General features: G+C 55.2%; 1 protein-coding gene across 1 annotated transcript in view; it reads left to right on the top strand.

Moving 5' to 3' along the window:
* Kif1a (kinesin family member 1A) overlaps positions 1-24,467 on the top strand; it is an 85,932-nt gene that overhangs the window by 47,283 nt on the left and 14,182 nt on the right. Inside the window, exons 21-38 of the mRNA XM_059278653.1 lie at positions 231-411; positions 495-567; positions 747-840; positions 1,689-1,837; positions 2,201-2,379; positions 4,010-4,147; positions 10,148-10,266; positions 13,396-13,481; positions 14,326-14,464; positions 14,564-14,732; positions 14,891-14,981; positions 15,339-15,457; positions 16,173-16,228; positions 16,980-17,088; positions 17,528-17,594; positions 17,694-17,778; positions 19,946-20,051; positions 22,228-22,254. Of these exons, the coding sequence (XP_059134636.1) occupies positions 231-411; positions 495-567; positions 747-840; positions 1,689-1,837; positions 2,201-2,379; positions 4,010-4,147; positions 10,148-10,266; positions 13,396-13,481; positions 14,326-14,464; positions 14,564-14,732; positions 14,891-14,981; positions 15,339-15,457; positions 16,173-16,228; positions 16,980-17,088; positions 17,528-17,594; positions 17,694-17,778; positions 19,946-20,051; positions 22,228-22,254 (1,987 nt within the window). The remainder of the gene's footprint in view (positions 1-230; positions 412-494; positions 568-746; positions 841-1,688; positions 1,838-2,200; positions 2,380-4,009; positions 4,148-10,147; positions 10,267-13,395; positions 13,482-14,325; positions 14,465-14,563; positions 14,733-14,890; positions 14,982-15,338; positions 15,458-16,172; positions 16,229-16,979; positions 17,089-17,527; positions 17,595-17,693; positions 17,779-19,945; positions 20,052-22,227; positions 22,255-24,467) is intronic.

Here is a 24,467-nt window from a genome sequence, read left to right as displayed (position 1 = left end):
GAGAGAGAGAGAGAGAGAGAGAGAGAGAGAGAGAGAGAGAGAAAATCTAAGGAGAAAGGTGATTTGGAGCCAGGGTTTTGGAGGTTAGATGCTCTTCACAAGGTGGGTGATGCTGGGATACCCAGGCAGATGAAATGCCTGCACCCCTTTCTCCCTTCTCCTTCTCCCACCCCTTGAGGGCACCTGGAACCCACAGGCACCTCAAGGCTGGTTTTGCCTCCATCTCCCAGGAAACCGCATCATCATGGGTAAGAGCCACGTGTTCCGGTTTAACCATCCTGAGCAGGCCCGCCAAGAGCGGGAGCGAACGCCCTGTGCAGAGACACCTGCTGAGCCAGTGGACTGGGCCTTCGCCCAGCGTGAGCTGCTGGAGAAACAGGGCATCGACATGAAGCAGGAGATGGAGCAGAGGTGAGGCCTAGGGTCAGCCGCCCGCCTGCCCAGTCCGATGGCCCAGTCTGATGGCCTTGTGTTCACCGGACGTGCTCTTGCAGGCTCCAGGAGCTGGAAGACCAGTACCGGCGGGAACGGGAGGAGGCCACATACCTGCTGGAGCAGCAGAGGCTGGTGAGGATGCCCACCCAGCTTCACAGGCCCCTGTGTGCTCTAGCACACCGGGAAAGTGGATCTCTGCTCCCTCTGGCCACCCTCCCTGCTGGCCTGGCCCCTCTCTTGCGCTCCAGTGGGCTGGGGTGAGGCTGTCTCCGTCTCTCTGGTGGTGCCATAGGCCCTGCCTATCTCTTCAGGACTATGAGAGTAAGCTGGAGGCCCTCCAGAAGCAGATGGATTCCAGGTACTACCCAGAGGTGAATGAGGAGGAGGAAGAACCAGAGGATGAAGGTAAGGACTCTTGAGATGGCATGTCTCCCACCAACAGGGCCTGAAAGAGCAGGTCCCAGGTGGCTCACTGGAAGTCAGCCGATCTGAACTTTGTCCCTGGGAGATAGACCTCCTTAATTCTGGGTACTATCGTACAGACAGGATTGGGGAGGCCGTACCGAAGCAAGTGACCACACATCTCACACACTCAGGCACATGTTTGCTAATGGGAGTGGGCCAGAACAGAACCATGGGTGCTGGTGAGGGCTCGCCTTGCTCACTGTGTGGTAGATGGAGACCTTGACCAAAGTCCTGGTTCACTCTGCACCTCATCTGAGGATTCCCTTTCTCTGGAGGGCTCCATGAACAAAGGGCATGTCAACCTCCACTCTGGCCTTCCCCACTACCAGCCCCACAAGACAGATGTGGCTGTCACTGGTGATATAGCCCCTGAGCTGCTTTGATTTTTAACCTATTAGGGAAGCTCATTTGCGGGGAGTCTACTTTATCTTTGGGTGAGCTGGGGCGTTTCCACACTACTTGTTTGGCTGGTCTTTCTGCTGGGCTCTTCTTCCTCCACACTAAAGGGACTTAGGATGAAATTAGGAATTCGAGTGTGGGGGCCCCGGCCCAGCATGGAAGGGGCTGATCAGAGCCTTTATCTGGGGAGAGAGGGCCGGAACCCAGCAAGTCTTCCAGTGACTATGGAAGGGCTACTTTATTTAACAGACCAGCTATAGTGTGAACTGGGTACAGGGTCCACCCAGCTAGTCCTCTGGCGTTGCCAAGCCGTCTTGATCTTTCAAGACTCGGGTTGTAGTAGGCTCTATTGTGGCTTTCTTTGCTGACCCACATGGCTTTTCTCACAGTCCAGTGGACAGAGCGGGAGTGTGAGCTGGCATTGTGGGCCTTCCGGAAATGGAAGTGGTACCAGTTCACTTCTCTACGGGACCTGCTGTGGGGCAATGCCATCTTCCTGAAGGAGGCCAATGCCATCAGTGTGGAGCTGAAGAAGAAGGTGGGACCCATCAGAGGGGGTTCCTCACGAGTGATGGTCTAGTTGCTTATGGTCACAACACAGGACCAGCACTCAGCCAGCCCTAGAGTTGACTGGGGGCCCTTGCCTGAACTAGGCACCAGTGTGGGTAGATGAAGGAAGCACCGGCTGAAATAGATATCTTACTGGCTTTGCTTGAGAGTCGACAAGCAGTGGTGGACGGGGGTGGGGATGGGGTCAGCCATTCTCAGTGGTTAGTTGAAAAGATTGGTGAACTATGGAGTATAGAGCTGAGATCTCAGGGGCGGGGGGAGAAGCCCCCTGGAAACCTGGCTTCCGCTCAGGAAGGGGTGGATGCATGGCCATCTTCTGCCCCTCTTACAGGTCCAGTTCCAGTTCGTCCTCCTCACAGACACCCTCTACTCCCCGCTGCCGCCAGACCTACTGCCTCCAGAAGCTGCCAAAGACCGAGAGACACGGCCCTTCCCTCGAACCATCGTGGCAGTGGAGGTCCAGGACCAGAAGAATGGGGCCACCCACTACTGGACGCTGGAGAAACTCAGGTGCTACTGGTGGGCAGTGAGGTGGAGGATCGGGGTCTTCCCAGGGGAGAGGACGGACTGGGCTCTGCTTCACAATAACGCCAGTGGGTCTCCCGGTGTCCTGTTTTTGTTCTGAGCAAACACGTAGACAGCAGAGGGGACTGGAAGGTGGCTCAGTGTCTCCAGCCAGGTCTGTGCCAAGGGCCTCAGAGACAGGGGGCCCTGGCTTCTCCACTCTGCGTGTCTGAGGAAAACCATCCTCCTCGGCCCCCAGAAGGCTGAGGACCTGGGAAGGTGGAAGGGCATCTGGAGGGCTCCGCCATCACTGAATTTTTCCACTGTGTGTGTGTTGTAAGAACGCTCTGTCTCCTTGGACTCTTCCTCTAACGTATGCCAAGTCTCCATGTGTGAAGGTGACCGGGTAATGACAGAGACATCTGCCATGAGAAGAGTAGAATGTACTCACAGGCCTGGAAATAGGAGGCACAAAGCCTGCAGGGCCGTGACTGGGCACCAGAGCAGGCCAGGAAAGCCAGAGGGTTTCCTGGACTTCTGAGGGAAAAAATGGAGCAGCTGGTCTCTAGGGACTCCCTGGAATGAGGCTAGACTTGGGCAAGGGGCTTTCCTAGTTTCTCGATGTCCTGGGTGATTTAAGGTGGAGAGAACGCTGGCCAGGTGCATGAGACTCTAGAAAGAGGGGAGGTGGTGTGGACTTGGAGTCTGTTGGTTTGTGTGTAGAAGGCAGGCTCACTAACGAGTTGTTAGCTATCTCTGGGATTAGCTAGATCAGAGGTTCCCAACCTGTGCATCGTGACCCCGTGGGGATGGATGACCCTTTCATAGGAGTCACCTAAGACCATTGGAAAACACAAATATTCATATTACAGTTCCTAACAGTAGCAAGATTACAGTTACGAAGTGGCAATGAAAATACTTTCACAGTTGGGGTCCCCACATCTGACTATATTAAAGGTTCTCAGCATTCGGAAGGTTCAGAATCACTGAGCTAGATAGAGGAACCTTCCCGGTCAGCCAGGCCTCCTGGAGATAGCGGATATGGACGGTAAAACATGATTAGTAGGCATGCCCTTTTCTTGTTCCATTTGTGTGTGCTTACAGGCCCTCCATCCCTCCTGTGTTCTTCTGCGAAGTTAGGTTGACCGTAACACCATCAGAGAGGATGCGTATCCCTCTAGAAGTCAAACTCCGTGTCCCCTAGAGAGCACAATTTCATTTTCTCCTCCCTACGTTTTGTCCTCCCTGGGGGGTGAGATCTAAAAGTACTTTGTCTTCTCCGCTCCCTTCCCTGCTTCACTTGAGCTCACTATAGGAGCTTTCAGGGCTGCATTACCAGTCCTACTTCTGAGTTGCCATAGGGTGCCTCCCTGCTCCTCTGTCAGCTTCCCAGCTGGGCTCTGCCTCGTCATGCCTGTTCAGTTCACCTTGCTGTCACCAAGGAAGACTTGGGAGGCATTTGTGGATGCCGAATTCAGGGCCACAGAGGGGTTTCTGGCTGGCAGACCTCTGAGCCTGTGACCCTGACAGGCTGATGGTGATGGAGCCAGGCCCAGTCTGGTGCCCTAGGAGGAATGGGGTGCTGGGCTACACCTGGGCACTGGTCTGAGCCTACATGATCCTTGAACCCCGACAGGCAACGCCTGGACCTGATGCGGGAGATGTATGACAGGGCCGCCGAGGTGCCCTCCAGCGTCGTTGAGGACTGTGACAACGTGGTGACTGGCGGGGACCCCTTCTACGACCGCTTCCCCTGGTTCCGGCTGGTGGGCAGGTGGGCACCTCCTCCCTATCCTTGCAGAAAAAGTGAGGGACAGAGGTGGCATGGGGTCAGAACCCAGACCCTGGACTGCCCTGGCCTGAAGTCAAGAAAGAGCCAGATTCCATTTTTGTTCCCTACCCCCCCACCCCAGTCATTCCTCATCATGTACCTATAGGGCCAGCTTTTTTAGGAGACCTGGGGTGTCATCTTGTCACTGCTGCTACACCTGCTGTGATTCATGTCTGTGAGTGTGAGTGAGTATGTGTGTGTGTGTGTGTGTGTGAGTGAGTATGTGTGTGTGTGTGTGTGTGTGTGTGTGTGTGTGTGTGTGTGTGTGTTGCCTAAGCACCCAGGGGCCTAGAACAGGCATTGCAGGTCACTGGTGTTTTGGGGGTGGGGACACAGAGGCAAGATTAGAGACTACCAGCCCCTTCCTTGTTTTCCAATCTGGTGTCTGTACCTAGTCTCCGCCCCCGGCGTCATCCAAGGAGAGGTCCTCAAAGAGCTTTGGCTAGGGCCAACCTGGACCCTTGTGCTCACTCATATCTGTTGGTGGTGCTTTCCAGAGTCTTCTACTGACCATGGATTCTGTTGTCGTTGTTAGTTTGGGGTGTTTCGTTTTGTTTTCTCTCCCCAGCCCTGGAGACTGGGTGCATTTTTTGTTGTTTTTTGTTTTGTTTTGTTTTGTTTTGTTTTTTGTTCCTTGTCTTTTAAAGCAGCGTCTCTTGATGGTTGGTGCTTGGTTTTAAACAGAAGTCCTCCTTGTCCCACCTTCCCCGGAGTAGCTGGTGTTAACTTCTTTCTGTCTTGTCGCACTAACCTCAGTTCAGTCATCTCTGGCTGCAACAGCTACCCTCTTCTCAACACATGCATGAGCGAGCGCATGGCTGCTCTCACCCCCTCCCCCACCTTCTCAAGCCCCGACTCCGACACCACCGAGCCTGCCGAGGAGCAGAGCGTGGGGGAGGAGGAGGAGGAGGAGGAGGAGGAGGAGGAGGAGGAGGAGGACCTGGAGGACGACGTCTTTCCGGAGCACACGCTGTGCGACGGCCGGGACCCGTTTTACGACCGGCCCCCCCTGTTCAGTTTAGTAGGAAGGTTGGTGAGGTTGAGGCGCATGCTGGGGAGGAACCAGCTCTTTTGCGTAGAAGCACTGCTGTGGCACTATCGATCGGGGGGATCAGGGCAGACACCGGACCCTCTGGGCCGGGCAGGCTAGGGCTAGTCTCCGAGGAAGCTGAGAGAGCCAGGCTCACTTTGTGTCTTCACGGTGGGACATGTGCACATCTACGAGATGGATGCTCTGGCTCGGCGGGGAAGAGTCTGAGGCCCGGGGCAGGAGAGGCTGGGGCTTGGAACACACAGCTACAGCCAAGAGCTCCTGGTGCCCACTCCGGATGGCTGGGATAGTTCCTGTAGGATAGGCCGTAGGAAATGACCAAGACTCCGTGACTCCTTGTGCAGGGCTCAAGGGGCATTTGAGAAGGGAAGAAAGACGTCCCCAGGCAGGGTGCCCCAAACCCTTGTCTTGGGAAGCAGCTTGGTTCAGCTGAGGTGGCTTCTGTTTATTCCACTGTAGTCCAAAGAGAAGGTACCCTATGTATTCAATGCCGCTCTGTTCTGGGAAAAAGAGCAGGTCTGTGAGCCACCCAATGTAGGGGAGGAAGGGCTTCTACCTATCTGCCTTAATTTTGTAGAGCCTAGCAGGTGACAGTAGCTCCAAGCCCCTGACCTACCGGGCCAGCTTGATGAGATGGGCATGCACCCTTTGCAGAGAACCCCCCGGGCACTGAGTTTCTGGAACAGGTGAGAGAGGCTGAGGATGGGGCCACAGGGAGGCAGGTCTAGCTTCTGGCTGCAGCAGTAAGGCAAAGGTAACTTAGAAATGCTAGGGTTTGTATTCTACCTGCTTGAAACAGCAACAGCAGCATCCTCTCCTGGAGTTTGAGATTGCTTCTAGGACAATGGGAGTCTCAGAACTCTTGATCTTGGAGCACAAGTATTGAAAGCTAAAGGCTGAGCATGGTCCTTTACAGACTATGGACTTTCTATGAAGTTCCTTCCTTCCTTTCTTCCTTGAATGGAGGTGATGGTGTAAGCACCCCTCTCCCTGGGAGGTAGCAGGTCCCAGATCACTGCCTAGGATCTTCTCTGATTAGTTTTCCTAACTGTCATTGGCTGGCATTAGCTATGATGAGCTAGCCAGGTGGACACAAGTGGGTAGCCTCTCCCTCCGAGATAGCCTGGGTCTGGACTTCCACCCTGCTGGGCCTGAGCAAGAGGTACAGATTCCAGGCCAGCTCTGTACGGGCTTCTCCCAACAAGCCTTGGGCTATAGCACCAGACCTCCCATGCCTGCTGGGCCCTGGGAGTGGTTCCGGGTGTCAGGTAGGCAAGGGGTCAGGAGATACAGGGGACAGTGACGTGAGGAGAAATGGGGTATGGGCTCTGCAGTCTCACGAAAAGAGCTGGGTCCTTCCAACGTTGTTTCCCCTCTTGTGGACCTGAGATTTCACAAAATGACCAAGCTTAGCAAAAGTCATCCATGAGAGGCCCGGCCCCCTGTATCGTGGGGTGCTCTGTGCAAGGCTTCATTTCGGCAACATCCTGACCTTTTCGGTTTGGCAAGAATTGGCTTCTCTGCACAGCAGCTATGCAGGCCCAGTCCTGAGGAGGGCTCCACCTTGGTTTTCCTTTTATCCTCTGGTAGCTGCTGGCTCTCTCTCCAAAGCTTAAGCGAAATTGGGGTGCCCACTCTCGTCCCCTGTGGAAAGGCTTCCCTGGGTCCCAGCATGCGTTTCTGCACCTCACCAATCTGTGGTTAGCGCTGCCTCCTCCCTCCCGCCTCGCCACACGTGCCGCTCTGCCCGTTCTTCCCTCCCCTCCTCTTTCGGGTATCTGAGCCTGCTTCAAGGTGCTCTGGATCCGGGGCAGTGGTCTCATGGCCATAACCAGGGCCCCTCCTCACATCCAGGGTCTCTGATGGTTAGGCGTCCGGTGGCCTGGGGATGTGGGTGAGTCAGCTGATGCAGTGGGCCCAGAGGCTCCCATTTCCTAGTTAACATACATCCAGAGGATGGGGGCAGGGGGCAGGGACTGCAGACAGGACAAGCTCCTCTGGGGGAGGAGCTGGGGAGGGCACCAGATGGGTAAATGTTGACCCAGCAAGAGCCTGCACTGATAGCTCCATGCAGCCCGGAGCCTCTTAGCTCCATGCTGGGCCTCCTTACCTGGACCTCCTGTCTTTGTCGGTGTGGCTGTGGACAGTGTTCTTCGACCTTGAGAGCAGCTGGGTGTTTGGCTGGTGTGGCATGCCAAGGTTGGCAAGGGCTGTGTTCTCTGACCCTGCAGTGGCTTACACTGTCTTCTAGTTGTTTCTGGGGCCCAGAGAACAGGTAAGATGAAGGCTAGAGTCTATTGTCCCCCTGAGCAGTGTCTGCCTGGGTGCCCTCATCCCAGGGGTGCTGGCTGAGTGAGTTCTACTCAGACTGGGGCACAGAAGTCTTCCAGATTCAGCTTGTGGCCTCTTCAAAAACCAGTGCTGCCCTTGGGAGGCATTGCAGGCCCAGAGGTCTCTTCTAGCCGACTGACTCCACCACAGTGCCAAGTGAACTGGGTTGGTCATGTAGATCATATAGAGAAGCGGGGGGGGGGGGGCATTGCATCCTTTTTGTCTTCTACAACATCTGGCCCCACAGCTGCAGCTAGACCCTCAGTTCCCATGAGCTGTGCAGGGATCGTGAGGTCAGGGAGGCTCCAGGGGCTTTGGTCACAAATGGGTCTCTTTCAGTACATAACCCCAGCCTCCAGCGGGAGATTAGGGTTAGGGTTAGATGTGGGCCACTTAGTTCCTACAGTTTGGATATGGGCCATGGCAGCCTATTAGAGACAAGATTTACACATAAACAGAGTTGAGAGCTACCTAGAGGGCAACTTGTAGGTCCCATCCTAGCTCTGGCCTTGCTGCCACCCCTGGCTACTGCTTGATATGCATCAGTTTCTTCTCTTGTGAAATGAGCCTGAGTGCCATATTCTACCAGCTCTAATGGGCCATGCTAGACTCCAGACTCTTTACATCCATAAAAGAGGAGAGCACAGATAGCTAAATTGAGGGGCATCACTGTTAAGACATACTTGATAAACTACCTTCCAGGCATCAGGGAGCAGGAGCTGTCCCAGGATGTGTATTTTTTCTTTGGGTCCTGCGGTCTCTGGGGTCAACCTCATTTTACAATAGGCCCCATAGGGAGCCTAATGTGGGGATTTAACAAGGCAACTCCACATAGTTAAAAAAAGGTTTATTTTGGGGTTAACTTACAGCCAGTAAAGGGGTTGGGTACAGGATCTGGGAGAGGTGAGGTGCAGTCCAGTGGGGTTCTCTGGAGAACTCTGACTCGGTCTTCCAACCAGCATCCAGGATCACAAGCAACCAAGAGGCCCGGCACATCCTGATCTCCGGTCTTAAGGGCTCCCGTCTCAGTCCCATCCCAGGGGCAGGTCATAGGTAGGCATGGCAGTTACCAGAAGCCTCACTAGGTCAAAGCTGGAATAGCAACCCACTACAGGAGCCTTACCATATGACTTGGGCATGGCCTTGCCCTGCCTCAGTTTACCTATCTGAGTACTTCTCCAGAACCGCTAGTTCTGGACAGTGGGGGAGGGTTAAGCAGTGAGTGTGTAAGATCTATGAGCCTCCCTATGGGTGCTCACAGAACTGGGGGTATCTCTGTAGTGCTTAGCAGGGCACATCTGGAGAGCCCAGAACCTGTGCTCTGTTGATTCCAAGCAAGCTCTGTGGCACTGCCTCCTGGGCCCTCTAGGATGTCTGGGCCTTGGCAGAGGTAGGTTTCAGTCTGGCTCAGGGGACCTCAGCAGCCAGCACAGTCCACATCCTTTCCACAGCACTTCCCCAACTGATACCTTGAACAGAGGGGGTTGGGCTAGTACTCTTCCTGAGAGGGCACCGTGCTAGGGAAAGTTGGGGGAACCACTAAGGCCCCTGGAAGAGGGCTGCCTCCCACCATCTGAGGCCTGACTTTGAGGATTTTGCTAGAACAACTTGCTGAAGCTCGGTCATATATCAAAAGCACAGAAAACCAGAAAGTCTACAGACAGATTCTTAAAGTCGGAAGATGTCGCTGAGAGGAGAGTGCAAATGGGCTCTTGTCAGGAGAGTAGACAGATAACAGGGACCCATCGGCCCCTGTGGCCAGATGGAGGCTGAACGTAGGGGCAGTAAGATGGAGCTGGCCGTCTCGAACCTCTTAGGGCTTAGATGGTTCTGTAAGAAGTTCAGGCATCACAGAGGCCCTTCCCATCACTGGGAACTTCTATGTGACAGGTTCCCTACAACCCTCTAGGGACAGTGAGAGAGGCCGGGTGATGGAGAGGCCAGCTGAGGGAGCTCCAGCAAGACTCTTGAGAGAGGTGGTATCTATAGATAGTGAGGATCAGGGCAGGGCACAGGCTTCTGAGTGATGGGCACACGCTCTGAGTTGTACCTGCCCTGAGAAGGGTGATGCTTAGCACTGGCTTGTGTCTGACCTCCAGGTCAGCTGAGAGGGCACAGGTGTTTGTAAAAGGCGCTCCGTGGAGGAGTTGCTTGATGGCGCCCAGTGGGAAGGAGGGCATCCGTCCTCGACGTGTTGAGGCTTGTTAGCGTGGCCCTGTTCAGCTCAGGTCCTCCAGCCCTTGAAGCAGGCTGAAACCCTCTCTTCAGCTGCCCTCAGACAGCCATGTCCAGGCCGAGCTGGGCTGCGCCCTCCACCCGCCGAGGCCCCCTTCCTTCCTCTCTGTACCTCCACCTCGTGTCTCCTCTGAGCACCGACAGCCCTCCTCCCTCCCCCCCTTGCCTGTCCCCAGCCCCACCTCGCTGCGTTCCGCCCTGGCTGTCCCGCCGCTTTGCTCCGCTTTGCAGCTTCGTGTTGTGTGTGAGCTGGCCTTGGTGTCACTGCTGTAGCTCAGAGTCACACACCCTGAGGGTCGCCCGTGACTATGGCTCTGCTCCTGCAGGGCCTTCGTGTACCTGAGCAACCTGCTGTACCCCGTGCCCCTGGTGCACCGCGTGGCCATCGTCAGCGAGAAGGGAGAGGTGAAAGGCTTCCTCCGTGTGGCGGTACAGGCTATATCAGGTGTGTGTGGGTCTAGGTGGTGTGTGCCTGAGTCCCCTGGGGGGGGCTTTGCCTTCGTGGGCCGTGGCGGGAGGAAGAACACTGCGCAGGATCCAGTGTGAAGCTGGCCTTACCCGGGACTCCCAGCCTCCCTGTGGCCAACACGAAACCTTTTCCCCTTTCACGCACAGGTGGGCAGGTGGGGATAGAAGCAAAAGTCTCCTGTGCTGAGCCCTTGGCTCTGGCCTCCTAGACTCTCCTAGACTAGATAGAGACATCTCAGTCATGCAGGCTTAGCCCAGGATGCCTCGAGCCTGATCTGGCTTGGAGTCCTCGCCTATCCCACAGATCAGGTGGACCCAGAGATGGCCTTGTTAGCAACCTACCCACTATCCGCTTTTCCCCATATTCAAGGGAGCCTGCAGACTCCGAGTCCCTGGCCAGAGTGGCTCTCAACAGCTGCCTCAGTTTCTCTTCTATGTTCCTCCCTTAGGTCCTGGTCTCAGGCACAGGCCTAAGCTGGAGGCTGCAGACTCTCCCTCCCCCTTTGTGGCCTAAAAATAGAGGCTCTCACGCTGTAAAAGAGAGACACTTTTTCACTACCCCATCCCTCTGGAATGACCAGGAAGGACCAGGGTTAGCCAGCTGCAGAAGCCCTTGTGCCTCAGTTTGCTCGCCTGTGGGCCTATAATGCACTTCCTACATGGTGAGAACATTTGTAGGGCCACCGAGAACAGTATGAGGGTCGCGACTCAAAAGGCATCCGCAGGTCAGTGGTAACGTCTACTGTAATGGCAGCTCGGAGACTCCTTCCTCTGCCTGAGACCATGGTCTCTCTTCCTGGAGTACTCACTGTCTTTGTTCCACGGCTTCCTGGCACCTGGGGAGAGAGGGAGACAAAGGAACAGGGGGGACTAAGTGGGACGCTGCAGGTTGGCCATGGTTAGTCTGGGGCTGGCTCAGGGTGGGCACATGGAGGATCTGGAGAAGGCCAACCCCCCCAGTGTGTTAGACACACCCAGGTTCTCATATGCTCCAATTGTCTGCTCCCCAGGCTCTCCTACCTGCAGGTTATCATGTCCTCACTGCCCCCTCACTCTCATACTCTCAGATCCACAATACCCCAAGTTCTCCTACCGCTACCGCATAGCTTATCACACCCAAATACCACCAATGTACCCCCAGGTTTTTATGTGCCACAGGTTTTCAGACTACCCTCCCCGAGGTTCTCACACCCCAGGTTCTCACACCCCAGGTTCTCACACTCCAGGTTCTCACACCCCAGGTTCTCACACTCCAGGTTCTCACACCCCAGGTTCTCACACTCCAGGTTCTCACACCCCGGGTTCTCACACCCTGAGTTCTCACCCTCCAGGTTCTCATACCCCAAGTTCTCATACCCCAGGTTCTCACCCTCTGGGTTCTCACAACCCCAGGTTCTCACACTCCGGGTTCTCACATCCCAGGTTCTCACTCTCCGGGTTCTCACACCCCAGGTTCTCACACTCCAGATTCTCACACCCCAGGTTCTCACACTCCGGATTCTCACACCCCAGGTTCTTACATTCCAGGTTCTCAAATCCCAGGTTCTTACACTCCATGTTCTCACACCCCGGGTTCTCGCACTCCGGATTCTCACACTCCAGGTTTTCACACCCCGGGTTCTCACACCCCGGGTTCTCGCACCCCGGGTTCTCACACTCCATGCTCCCATGCTCCTGAATTCTCATACCTCTGACCTTCAAATGCCTCTTCCTCCTCTCCTCTGAAATGTCTAATCACTTCTTCCCTGGCATTCTGGCCGCATTAGGTGACTTCAGTTCTACTAATTAAGCTAATAATTGGCTGTATTTTCAAACTCTCCTCAGCCTGTGATTTCTAAATGTTCTCCCCCACTCCCACCTATTACCAGCCATGACATACCCATGATTGCTTAGATGAGCATAGTCTAGTCACTGTTTTCCTCAGTGATGGCCCAGAGGTCCCATCTAGCAGGGAAAGCCAGGAGTGGATGGATTATGAGCTGCTAGAAGAACCCAGACTTCAACACCACCCTGGCCACACTGCTGGGAAGTGAACGTTACTAAGATGTCCTCACTTAGGGGTGCCTCCTTCCTGGGGTCCTTCCTCCTCCATCTTGCAAGGCCCTCCTTCTCCTGTCTGGCCTAGCAGCTCCCAACCACACTGGGTAGATGTCTCCATTTTGTCCATGTATTCCTAGAGGCCAAGGGGCTCACCTATGGCCCTTGTAGAGGACAGTGGCTATCTTGCTCTGTTCTTGGTGAGAAGGGCCCTCTAGAGGGTCATTAGGAGAGCTGGTGAATGACCCTATCTCCAAATTTAAGCTCAGGTTTACCTCCAGGGTCCACCACTCTAAACCCAGTGGAACTCAGTGGGTCCTCTGTATATCAGATAGTTATACCAGATAGTGTATCAGATAGGGATGATCGTTAGGAAGATGTATGAAGCTCAGAGCCCAGGCCTGTGAGGAGCCACAGCCCTGCTGTCCTCCAAGTCACATTCAGGAAAAGAGGATATGATGAAGTCTGAACTGTGTGGGTCCCCAAATCTTATAAGAAGATAACTAGGCTTCAGTGTATTTGGGGTCACAACTAATATTTCCCCATCTGTGGCCATGGAAGAAAGGAATTTAGGAAACACACAATCTTGTCACCCCTGCCATGCCCTGTGGCCAGGGGTTGGGGTCAGCTCATCCACTGAGCCCCGTTGGGGCTGGCCCTGGCTATCAGACACTGTTGGCTGACTGGGTGGAGCAGAGGAGTAGCCACAAGGCTGGAGGTGGCATGGTAGGGCCCATGGGCTCTGAAGAGGGTGGTGGAGGGATATCAAGAGCCTCCCGTGCTCCCTGAGCACCTGGGACAGGCAGGTCAGGGTCAGAGACTGTAGGCTCGTGGCTCAGGATGAGTAGGTCTTGACAAGGACATGTCTCTGGGTCCCTGAGGCAACATAGGCTGGTGGTCAGCGTGTCCTGGTGACTCCTGAGCCACTCCAGGTGAGGCTGGCTGCCCAGTGCAGTTAAGAATCTGGTCACCTGGTTCCTATACCCTCTCCAGGGTCCTGGGCCATGTGGCCCGGCTCTGTCCACTACGGAAAGCAGGTTGGCCAACCACCTACTTATTCCTCTCACAGCTGACGAGGAGGCACCAGATTACGGCTCAGGTGTCCGTCAGTCAGGAACTGCTAAAATCTCCTTTGATGACCAGCATTTTGAAAAGGTACTGTGAAGGCTTGCCTTGTGTACTGCGAGGAACCCCTTCCACTGAACCCTAGGCTCTAAGGGCCAGCCCTGGCAGGGTCCCATGGCCTTGGAGTCTTTTCTCTCTCCCTGAGCGCTGTGCCTGCCCCATCCCTGGCTGTCTAAAACACACAATGTCCCTCCCCCAGTTTGTCAGGACCCACTTGGTCCAACCATCTTCCTGAGTCTCACACAGCAAGGCGTAGAGCTGGTAAGTAGAGCCAGCTTTTAGAATAGGCACCCCCCATTCTCCCTTCTCTTGGGTTAGCTGTTCTTGGGGTCCCCAAAGCATACTATAATTTCTACCATCCTTCTTCCTGCCTTCCCCAAAACCTGTGAGAATGAGGACAACCCCATTGAGGCCACCCTCTGACCTCCACAGGAAAGGCTCTCTGAGGAGCCGGTAGAGGGATTGATCCCATGCAGTGCCCCTCCCCGGGTGGGTGGCTTATTTAGCTGTCTGGCTTCAGATCTCAGTCTGAGGATGTTCAAGATGGAAGAGCTGCCTGTGACCTGCTGCAGGAAGTGCCCTGGTTGGTAGAACTGAAGGCCAGGAATGGTTCCTGGTTTCCCTTCACTATGCCTCTTGCGTTGAGGCAGGCAGAGTGTTCTTCTCAGGCAGTTCACACCTCAGCTCATCTAAACCAGAGAGTCGGAAGTAGAGTGGTCTAGAGAGGTGGGTGCTTCATCTAGAGGTCAGTGGCAAGGCTGGCGCCGGGCCCTAGAGACCCAGGCCCCGGGGCACAGATCTCTATAGCCTGTGACAGGGAGGCTTTAGCTTAGCCATCTAGCTCCCGGGCTTTCTCAACCCTGTGTCTTCACAGTTTCAGTCTGAGTCCTGCCCTGTGGTGGGGATGTCCCGCTCAGGGACCTCCCAGGAGGAGCTGCGCATTGTAGAAGGCCAGGGTCAGGGTGCTGACTCCGGGCCTTCAGCTGACGAGGTCAACAACAACACCTGCTCAGGTAGGCGCAGCCCCACTGTGTGGAAACACGGATGTGTGGGACCAGGGCTCGAAGAGCATGGAATCTAAAGGCCCCGCGCTCTGCTCTGGCTCCCAACAGCTGTGCCTCCTGAAGGTCTCCTAGATAGCCCTGAGAAGTCTGCCCTGGATGGGCCCCTGGACACGGCCCTGGACCACCTCCGTCTAGGCAGCACCTTCACCTTCCGCGTGACAGTCCTGCAGGCATCCAGCATCTCTGCTGAATATGCTGACATCTTCTGCCAGTTCAAGTGAGCCTGATGTCCATACCCTGGGATCCTGGGAAATAGGATGCTCTCCTGAGGGGCATGCAGCCCACATAGGCTGTGCTGGGGGCCATGCAATGCCCAGTGAGGCCACAGGTCCTTGGTGCAAGTCCTTGCTCCACGTTCTTCTTCTTGATCTGCAGCTTTATCCACCGCCACGATGAGGCCTTCTCCACTGAGCCCCTGAAGAACACTGGCAGGGGACCCCCTCTTGGCTTCTACCATGTCCAAAATGTAAGTCTTGGCCCTTATCCCCCAACACCCAAGGGCCTTCCCATCTATTCTTTCTCCTCTGAACGGACTGTCCTGGGGGCTGTCTGGCACCAGGTTATAGAACCTCCATGCCATGCTGGGATACTGACATTGTGGTTAGGTAGCAGGGGGATCTGTAGTGTTTAAAATTGGAGCCTAGGGTCAGAATAGAGCGCCTGAAAGCTGCTTACAATGAGCCTTGGGCAGACACAGACGCAGAGCATCCAGGGATGTCATGGCTGGAATTGGTGCTGAGGGTTGGCTGGGGCTGGAGTGCTGTGTTTTCATGGACACTGAACATGTTCAGATATGATCCATTCTTTCCCTTTTTCCCTCTAGATTGCGGTAGAGGTGACCAAGTCCTTCATCGAGTACATCAAGAGCCAGCCCATTGTGTTTGAGGTCTTCGGCCACTACCAGCAGCACCCATTCCCACCTCTTTGCAAGGATGTGCTCAGGTCATCTGCCTAGGTCACCCAAGTGTCCTGGTCTCCAGGCTACAGAGCCCATGTACCTGATCCCCTCTCCTTAGCTTTCTGGGATGGTCAGAGCACGGGCCGGCCTGCCTCTCTCCTTTGGAACTAGGTTCTTTAAAGACCATCGCTGTCAGAGCCTTGACATCAGCCGAGCATGGGAAGCATCCAGGGCATAACCGGGTGTTGCTGCCCACTGCCCACTTCCAGGAAGGGAACATCTGTCTGACTCCCTCATTCTTTGCGGGGGAGGGAAGGGAGGGAAGTCTCAAGAGGCTAGGGTATAAGGGTAAGGTACCCGTAAGTCATCTCACCCTGTATCCAGGAGGTGGGATGGGAATGCCAGCCACCCTGGGGCCTAGAGACATGTTGAGAGGCCTTCCTTCCTCTCCAACTCTGTCTCTCTTCAGCTGAGTAGACTTCACAGCTGAGGGATAACCGGGATATGATAATGGAAGAGGGAGGCAACAGAGATTATTTGAGGCACTGCATCCCTGGAGCCTCTGGGATGGTGTCTAGGGCCCCAAGGGTTCCTCCTTTCACGTCTAAGCATATACGGAGACCTGGGTTCTTCCTGGGTCTGATGAACAGGGGAATAAAGGATCCACGAATGGGCTTCTGATCAGCCTGCCCTGCCCTGGGCTGCCCCAGGACTCACAGACACCAGCCTAGGTCTGCTCACTCTGGCTTTCCTCCACAGCCCCCTGAGGCCCTCACGTCGCCACTTCCCCCGGGTCATGCCACTGTCGAAGCCAGGTAGGGGAGACTCTCCCGAGTCCAGTGGGGCAGTGACGGCCCACACTATGGGTGCGAGTGTGGTTGGACCTGCTGTGAATGTAATGATTCTTCAGGCTGCAGATGACACAGCAGATGTCTTCTGGCCTGTGGAGTGTACAGCTTTCAGCTTTGTGCTCTGCTGTTCAGCCCTGTCCACAATTTAGACCCAGTGACAGGTGACATGATGAGCAATCGAAGGGGACTTCGAGGAAGGGCCCAGAGCAGGGGCTGTGGACAGACATGGTTGGGCCCAGGAATCTGGGGGTGGGGCGGGGTGGGCAGAAGCGGTCAGGAGGTAGACATATTGGAGAGCCAGCAGAGGTGAGTGTAGGGCGTCCTGGGTGAGGTGTGGGTGTTGGCAAGACACACTTGGACTGATACATTCTGCTGTGGTAAAGTGTAGCTCAGGTAACAGGCCAGGCAGCGGGGTCCTGTGATAGGACCTCTGAGCAAATGTCTCTGCTGCCCTGGTGGTGCTCAGCGTCTTAAGCCACCACCCTCATACCCAGCTGTGTAAGGCCACGTGCTCCTGCTTGGGTGTAGAAAGCGTAAGTGGCCACTCATGTGAGATCTGTGCCAGATCTCTCATGCCTGACTGTGCAGAGCTAGGGGGACCTGGCCGTGGGTATGCCAGTTGGGCACCTCTGTTTGGGCGATGTGTTGCCGGTGCAGCCTGTACTGCGCTCTCCCTGAGTACCCCCACGACAACACTGCTTTCTTGTCTTCCTAGTACCTGCCACTAAGCTCAGCACCATGACACGGCCTTCCCCAGGTCCCTGCCATTGCAAGTACGACCTGCTGGTCTACTTCGAGATCTGCGAGCTGGAAGCCAATGGCGAGTGAGTTGGTACCCAGAGTGCCCATGTCGGGCACCAGCTTGGGGTCCAAAAGTCTGTGATGACGAAGAAGGGCACTGGGAACGGTGTTCTGAGGGCAGCTGAGAATCCACAGTGGCTAACATGGGAAGGGAAGGTTGGTGGGCTCTGAGCTGATGGCTGGGGAGGCCTGGGACCAGGTTCTCCTTGAGTGCCCCGATCTTAAGGCATGGAGCACAGAAGCCCTTACACACAGTACCTAGGTCATTGGGTGTAGATTTCTGACTTGCAGGGTGTGAGAGAGAATATGAGAGCTGCTGCAGAGAGCCAACCCAGAAGGACCTGCTCTCCTCAAGGGGTGGTCAATGATCCCGTTTTCAGCTCTGCCGACTCTGGGACCAGGTCCTAGGCTGTGGGTGGGACAGAGAGGGGTTTTGCACCTCACCGTCACTGTCTTTTCCAGTTACATCCCTGCTGTGGTAGACCACCGTGGAGGGATGCCATGCATGGGGACCTTCCTTCTCCACCAGGTGGGAAGGCCTTACCTGCCTGCCTCAAACCTTGCCCTATTCCAAAGTCCCCCATGTCCCCAGTGCCACCTGACGGTTCCCTCTCCTGGCATGTGACAGGGCATCCAGAGACGGATAACTGTGACGCTGTTGCATGAGACAGGAAGCCACATCCGCTGGAAGGAAGTGCGAGAGCTGGTTGTGGGTGAGTGGTGCGGCCGGGGGTTACCTCAGGAGGGGACTATTTTGGACAAAACCCTGGGTTCTAACCACAGTTCTGTCCCGTGCTGTGTGGCTCTGGCTAGGTCACCAAGCCTTTCTGTGCTTCAGCCCATCGCCTGTAAGGGAGAGCCCTGGATCTGTGCTATAGTCCCAAGTTTCTACCTAAGCTGTGTTGCCCTTCCAGGGTAGTCGAAACAGTACAACCAAATGGCTTAAAACAATGGAAAACTGCCAGGTGTCACCGTTCTGGAAATCAGGGTGCCAGCAGCAAAGCATGCTGTCTGGGGTGCTGCAGGGTTCTTCTCTGCTTTGCCTGGTCTTGGGAAATGGCTGTAGTCCTGAGTGTCCTTAGCTTGTGGAAGACTACTCCAACCCTCAGCTTTACAGGGCGGGCTCCATGCGCTTTGATGGTACCAGACATGTGGCGGTACCAGACATAGGGCTGCCACACTCACTCCAGGACAACTTTTAGCTTGGCTAATGGCACCGCTGTGCTATGGGGTTGGGACTCTAGCACATCTTGTAGGGAGGAAAAGAACACTGTCTTTCTCTGTGACCTCCCCTTTTGAACTCTGCTTTACCAAGCTGTCCTCTAGACTCTCATTTGGGGACATGGATAGACATCCATCCCAGTACGTAGCTCCTCTACCCTGGAGCCAAGGCATATCTATCTAGAAGCTCCTCCCAATCCTGGGTAGGCAGGATCTCAGGACCAATGTCCTTAGACTGACCTGTCATTCTGTGTCCCAACATACAGGGCTGTGGAGAGTTGATCTGGGTACCAGGATGGACACTTGTGTTTTACAAACTTTGTGTCAGGGATCAGAAAAAGCTGAAATCAGTGACCAAAGTGTCCTATGGGGAGAGTCCAAACTGAATCAGTTCCAAGACTAAGGTCAGGCCTAGCACCTGGCTTCTGAACCAAGCTATCTCTGGAGTGGGGGCAGCTCTGCCTATGCTGTCATCCAGTGGTGTCCCACCCCACCATGTCCTCCCCTTTAGATGGACAGCCCAGACTGCCTTAAATCTCACCTTCTTCTCCTCTTCTAAAAATGCAGACACCAAAAGCTGCCAATTTGGGGTTGCAATGGGGACTTAATGGAAGTAGGGGAGATACTGCTGTGAACACTCAGTCCCATTCAGGTTATAGCCAAGCCTGGCATGGCTCCCAGGAAGGCATGGGTCTTTTAGGCCCCGTGAAGTGGACATTATGGAGATGGGCCAGCAAAATAAGGAAAGATAAGAGACCCTGGGGCCATGAGCTCCATATAGGTGGCCTTTTGAGGAATACAGATGACCCTAGTCAAGTCCCCACATCCCTCTTGTGTCCTGCCAAGTATGTCCATCAGATCCTCAGGCAGAGAGCTCTATGAAGGCCAGTTCCCAGGGTTGAGTATCTGCTCTGGGCAGGCTTTCCTTGCTCTAAACTTCTCCTTGCCATGGGTATCCCAAGCAATGGAGAGTCTGGCATCAGGACAGGACTGGCTGAAGGACCCCAAATTGCCTCCTCCCAGAATCCTCATGCTGTAGAGCTACAGGGAACTGGGCAGGATTGCCCAGGATGTGCAGCAGAGGAGAAGGAAGCTGGTCACTCTGTTGCTGGAGCAGAGGACTTGGGAGTCATCTGTGTGCTCCTTTCAATGGGCAGAAAGTTGCTTCCAGGGTGAGGAATTATGAGATGAAGTGTCTCTCTCACAGACAGACAGATGGACTCCAAAAGCAGGCATCTCCTAGGCCCTGGAAGAGTGGTTAGTGTTCAAAGGGCGTATACATGGACAATGCTGCCTTCTCCATTCATTATTGTTATGTTAAGCATAAAATGGGGTAGGTTCATCCCCTCATGGCTTAGATCTCCTCGTCCCACAGGTAGCTTGCTAAGCTAGGTAGCTGAGATCCACCAGAAAGTGTAACTAGAGTTGAAAAATAGAATGCAGCCCTCTCCTGGAAGGAGACAGAGAAGGGAGACATTGACTCTGTCACAGGAGCCACCTGGTCCCCATCAGCCTCCTGGTCCACCCTAGTGCCTTTTACTCACGCCCAACAGTCATGTAGGGAATCCGCTTGCCACCCTGGCTTCTGTCCAGAGGCCTCAGCATCCCTTGATCACTAGCCTTCCTGGCAATGACACCCAGCCACTGCCCTTCCCACAGGTCGCATCCGAAACACTCCAGAAACTGACGAATCTCTGATTGACCCCAACATCTTGTCCCTCAACATCCTCTCCTCGGGATATGTCCACCCGGCCCAGGATGACCGGTGAGTCTCAAGAAGGGTGGGGAGAACCACAACTCCTGCTGACCAGCTCCCACCCAGGTCAACCGCCAGCCTGCCATGGTCTCCACTGACCCAGCCACTCACGCCCCGGCCAGCTCCAGGCCTACACACCCTCTTTCTAACACCTAAAGGGACAGGCAGTGAGCGATGGCCTGTGGCCTCCAAGTCTCTCTGCTCCCTTGATTGCATGTCCCCCATCCCTGGTTTTATACTCTTCATGTCATCCTGTCTGTCGCCTGGTGAGTGCCAGCATGGGTTCAGAGTCCTGTCCCTGGGAGTTTGTGGGTGTATGGTTGGTGGCATGGGGTGGGAGACTTAACATGCAGGCCGTGTTTCTGAGGACCACACTGGTATGAACAGGTCTGAAGTATCTAGCAGGGGTCCCAGGGGTGTGGGGATCACGAAGGCAGTCCAGAGCCCACAGAACCGGCAGTTGAACAGCTTGAACAGAGGGGTGACTGTGGGTCACCACTGAACACATGCTTTTCATCGCTTTCCAAGCTCCAGAGAGTCCCAGCTCCCACCTTCATTTGAACAGTAGAGGGGTAGTGGACCCCTGAGATGTTCGTGGCAGCCCTGAAGGGTTTGCCAAGGTGCATGGGTATGACAAGAGTCACCCTGCCAAGGCGGGTGCCCAGCTGGACAAAATTGCCTGGGACACAGTCTTCCAAGGATTTGTGGAGTGTTTGTCCGGGGCTGAGCCCCAGCCTGGTTCTTCCTCAGCCTGGCCCAACACCAAGGAGCCAAGAGCTGACCCAGGACCTATAGCTGAGGCTGTTTGTGGCAAAACATTTTTTGAGGGTGTGACAGACACCCTTGGAGAGGCGCAGGAGGGGTTGTACGGACCCAGAGCCCTGGGGTGTGGCCTGTTCTTCCAGCTTCTGGGTCCAGAGCTCTACTTCTTCACAGACACCTGGGGAGACACCAGAACAGGTCCTCCCCAAAGCACCATAGGCAGCCTCAACCGGGAGCCCGGGCTGGGCGGCAGTGGGGACAGTGAACAGGACAGGACAGAGACTAGGGTGTACACATGTGGCTCTGCTCCTCACCCTGTGCTCCTGGAGGTGTTCTCTTGGGAAGATGGCACTATGAGGGGTAGGCTGGAGTTCACGTCGAGGAATAGCGGGAGAGCCAGACCACGACATGAGCTGGGACCTAGAGCGTCCTCTGGTCTTCCGTTGCCTCTTGCTCTGCAAACGGACCCTGCTGAGGCAGGGAGACCTATGACCCTCCTAATATGGGTGCTGCCCCTGAGTGTAGGCCACGGTACCTGGGCATGGGAGTTCAGGGCCACGGAGGCAACGGTGGGCACTGGGAGGCCCCGTCTGACACTGAGTGCTAAGAGGTGCTTTGGGGTCTGGGAGTGACTTAACCCCCTTGACCTCTGACTACCCACTGCAAGACATTCTGGGAGCAGAGGAGGAGGAGTGGGACCAGGAGGCCAGTGGGTAGGTGGGAGCCTTCCGGGCCTTCCTTCTAGGTGTCTCCTTGTATTGAAGACCTTGTGGCCAGTGTCTTCTTGTCATCCGCTCCCTACCAGCTCAGCTGTTGAGGTGCCCTTGACCCTGCAGAGGGCAACTAGGAGGCCAAGACTCATTGTCCCTCAGCTGACAGAACTTTGGTTAACCAGGCTCGGCCCTGGCCCTGGACTGCCTAGCTTCTGTCCTATTCCGTGTCCAACCCCACACCTAGGCTGGAGCCCCGGGGTGCCAGGAGGAGGGAAGACAGATGTGGCCGCTGGCTTGGCTCCTGCCCTTGCTGTTCCTGCTGGTGCAACCCCAGCCTTCCCAGAAAAGTCTCAGGCACGCTCCTTAGTTCATGGCCTCCTCCCCAGGGCCCACTGGGGCCAGCTTCCTGTTCCCTGGACATGGCTGACATCTTAGGAGCCTTTGAGGGCCAGGCTGCTCAGAGACCAGCCACTATGTAGAGGCTGAGGCTTGGGCCTGGCCTAGCTCTGCCCAGGGCCTCAGGCTACCATGCGCTTTACCACACCTGGGCCTCTTCCTGCTCCATGGTCCCTGCTTTGCAGCCCCCCCGGCCCTGAGTGGGTCTGCCAGCCACAGGCAGCTGCCCGCCACTGCCGCTTGCTGCTGCTACCCCGCTGTCCTGCTGCCCACCCGCAGCCCTTCACTAACGTGTGGTTGTTTGTGTTTTGCAGGCAGTTTCTTGATTCGGACATACCTAGGTACCATTTCTGTCCCTCGGTTTGATTTCAGCCTCTTCCCTTCCCCTTCCCCTTCCCCGGTCACCGACACAACCCTGGAATTTTTAATTTCTAGCTTTTTCAACTCATAACTTGCTCACCTTTCCTTCCTGTTTCTCCCTCCTTTTAATTTCGTTTCCTTGGTATCATAGCTTTCTGGTTTTATTTGTATTCTCCTCCCCCAGCCCCACCTTCCTGGCTGAGTCTCTCCCGCCTCCTCTAGCCTTCACTCCCGATTTCGGCTGCTTTTGTAGCTCCCTGCCTCTGTAGACACTGGCCGGCTCCTGCTCCTCCCATCCCAGCCTTGCCTTCTATGCCAGCCTCTAGCCTGGCCACAGTGGGTGCAGGCATCTCCCGCATGCAGGCTGGACAACCCGGCTGCTGGGCTGCACCAGCTCCCAAGGGCCAGCCACTTCCTGCAAGGGGCCATAGCAGGCAGAGCCGGACGCATGGGGAAGGGGCAGACAGGACCCACTGCCAGGAGACTCGAGCTCCCATGTGCTCCACAGCTGCCAGGGAGCCCTTTCCAGGCCAAGTCAGGAAGAGGGACATCACTCTAGCCTCACTTTACCCCAGCCATGGCCTCGGCCTCGCTCCATGGCAGGCACTAACTCCACGAGGAGACTAGCAGGCCTTTGAACGTGGCTTGTGCCCATTTCAGACTCACTTATCAGCGCTGAGTCCTGGTAGGGGAGATTGCTGCGGCTTCCTTTCGCACTGGCCTGTGCTGGGACTCAGTAATCACTGGGAAAGGACAGCCTCCAAGTCCCGAGTCCATACTGAGTCCAGGGAGAACTTGGGGCTGTTCTGAATGGAAGGCCAAGTAAGGTGTCACCTTCTGGGCGCTGGCAGGACGGTGGCCAGAGCTTCATGGTGGTTATCTGTCTCACGGGTCAGCTTTCTTAAAGTCATGAGCGCTTAAACCTGTAAGCTGCTCCACCTACACAGAGCTCTAGGGTGGAGTGGGCATAGCCAGGACTTCAGGTGTGTCCTTGTGGTCATGGCTGTAATGGTCTGAGCAGAAAGTATTCATTTGCTGTCTTGCCTGGGTACCTGGGAGTGTGGGCCCCAGAAGGAGACTCTACGGGGTTATAGAACAGAGGTTCTTTGGAGCATGTTCCTTGGGCCATAATAGATGTGGGGCACATTTAAGTTATTGACCAGATCTTTTTCACATGATACTGTGGGCCAAGAGCCGAGTGGACACTCCCTGGGGACCTGGGGCTAAAGGATGCAGAAATCTCATTTCTCCCTACCAAGATCAGCTGGGTGGGCTCACTGGAGGAGGTGGCATGTGGGCTGGCTCTGGAGGCAAGTGATCTATGCTCAGACCAAAACAGAACTGGGCATCCATCTGCTGGGGCCTCTGTATGTTAGAGAGGTCTTCTTAACTGGACCAGGTAGCTCCAGCAACAGACATCTAGTGCCTCAAGGGTTGTTAGTAACCGGCCTGGGGCTTGACCTCGTGAGAGGGAAGGAAGGAAGGAAGGAAAGAAGGAAGGAAGGAAGGAAGGAAGGAAGGAAGGAAGGAAGGAAAGAAGGAAGGAAGGAGAGAGGGAGGGAGGGAGGAAGGGAGGGACGGAGAGAGGGACAGAGGGAGGAAGGAAGAAGGGAAGGAAAGAAGGAAGGAAGGAAGGGAGGGAGGGAGGAAGGAAGGAAGGAAGGAAAGAAGGAAGAAGGGAAGGAGGGAAGAAAAGAAGGAAGAAGGGAAGGAGGGAGGGAAGAAAGGAAGGAAGGAAAGAAAGAAGAAAGGAAGGAAGAAGGGAGGGAGGGAGGGAAGGAAGGAAGGAAGGAAGGAAGGAAGGAAGGAAGGAAGGAAGGAAGGAAGGAAGTCTTTCTGTCCTTAGACTGGAACTCAAGCTTCCTCCCAAAACCAGTTCTACAGGACAGGGATCCATTGTGATGGCCAGTAATGCATCATGGTTATGAAAAGGGAGAAGCCTTATCCCATGTTATCCTGGGACCACACAGCTGTGCCAGAGGCAGCCTGATTGAGTCACTTGCTAACTAAAGAGGGACATGAAAGTGCCAGAACTTTCTGGAGGTTAGTCCTGCCCTGGGCATGGGAGGTAGTGATAGCTGCAGGCTGTGATGAATTAGCTGATTCATGCAAAGCTCTCAGTTCAGAACCATTATTGTCACTGACAGTGGCCTTTGGTTTAAAAATGCAGAGCTCCTGAGCGAATTTGTGGTTT

This window comes from Peromyscus eremicus, chromosome 13 (assembly GCF_949786415.1).
Source record: "Peromyscus eremicus chromosome 13, PerEre_H2_v1, whole genome shotgun sequence".
Lineage (NCBI taxonomy): Eukaryota > Metazoa > Chordata > Mammalia > Rodentia > Cricetidae > Peromyscus > Peromyscus eremicus.
The sequence above is the reverse complement of the archived record's forward strand: the minus strand, read 5'-3'. Positions and strand labels throughout refer to the sequence as shown.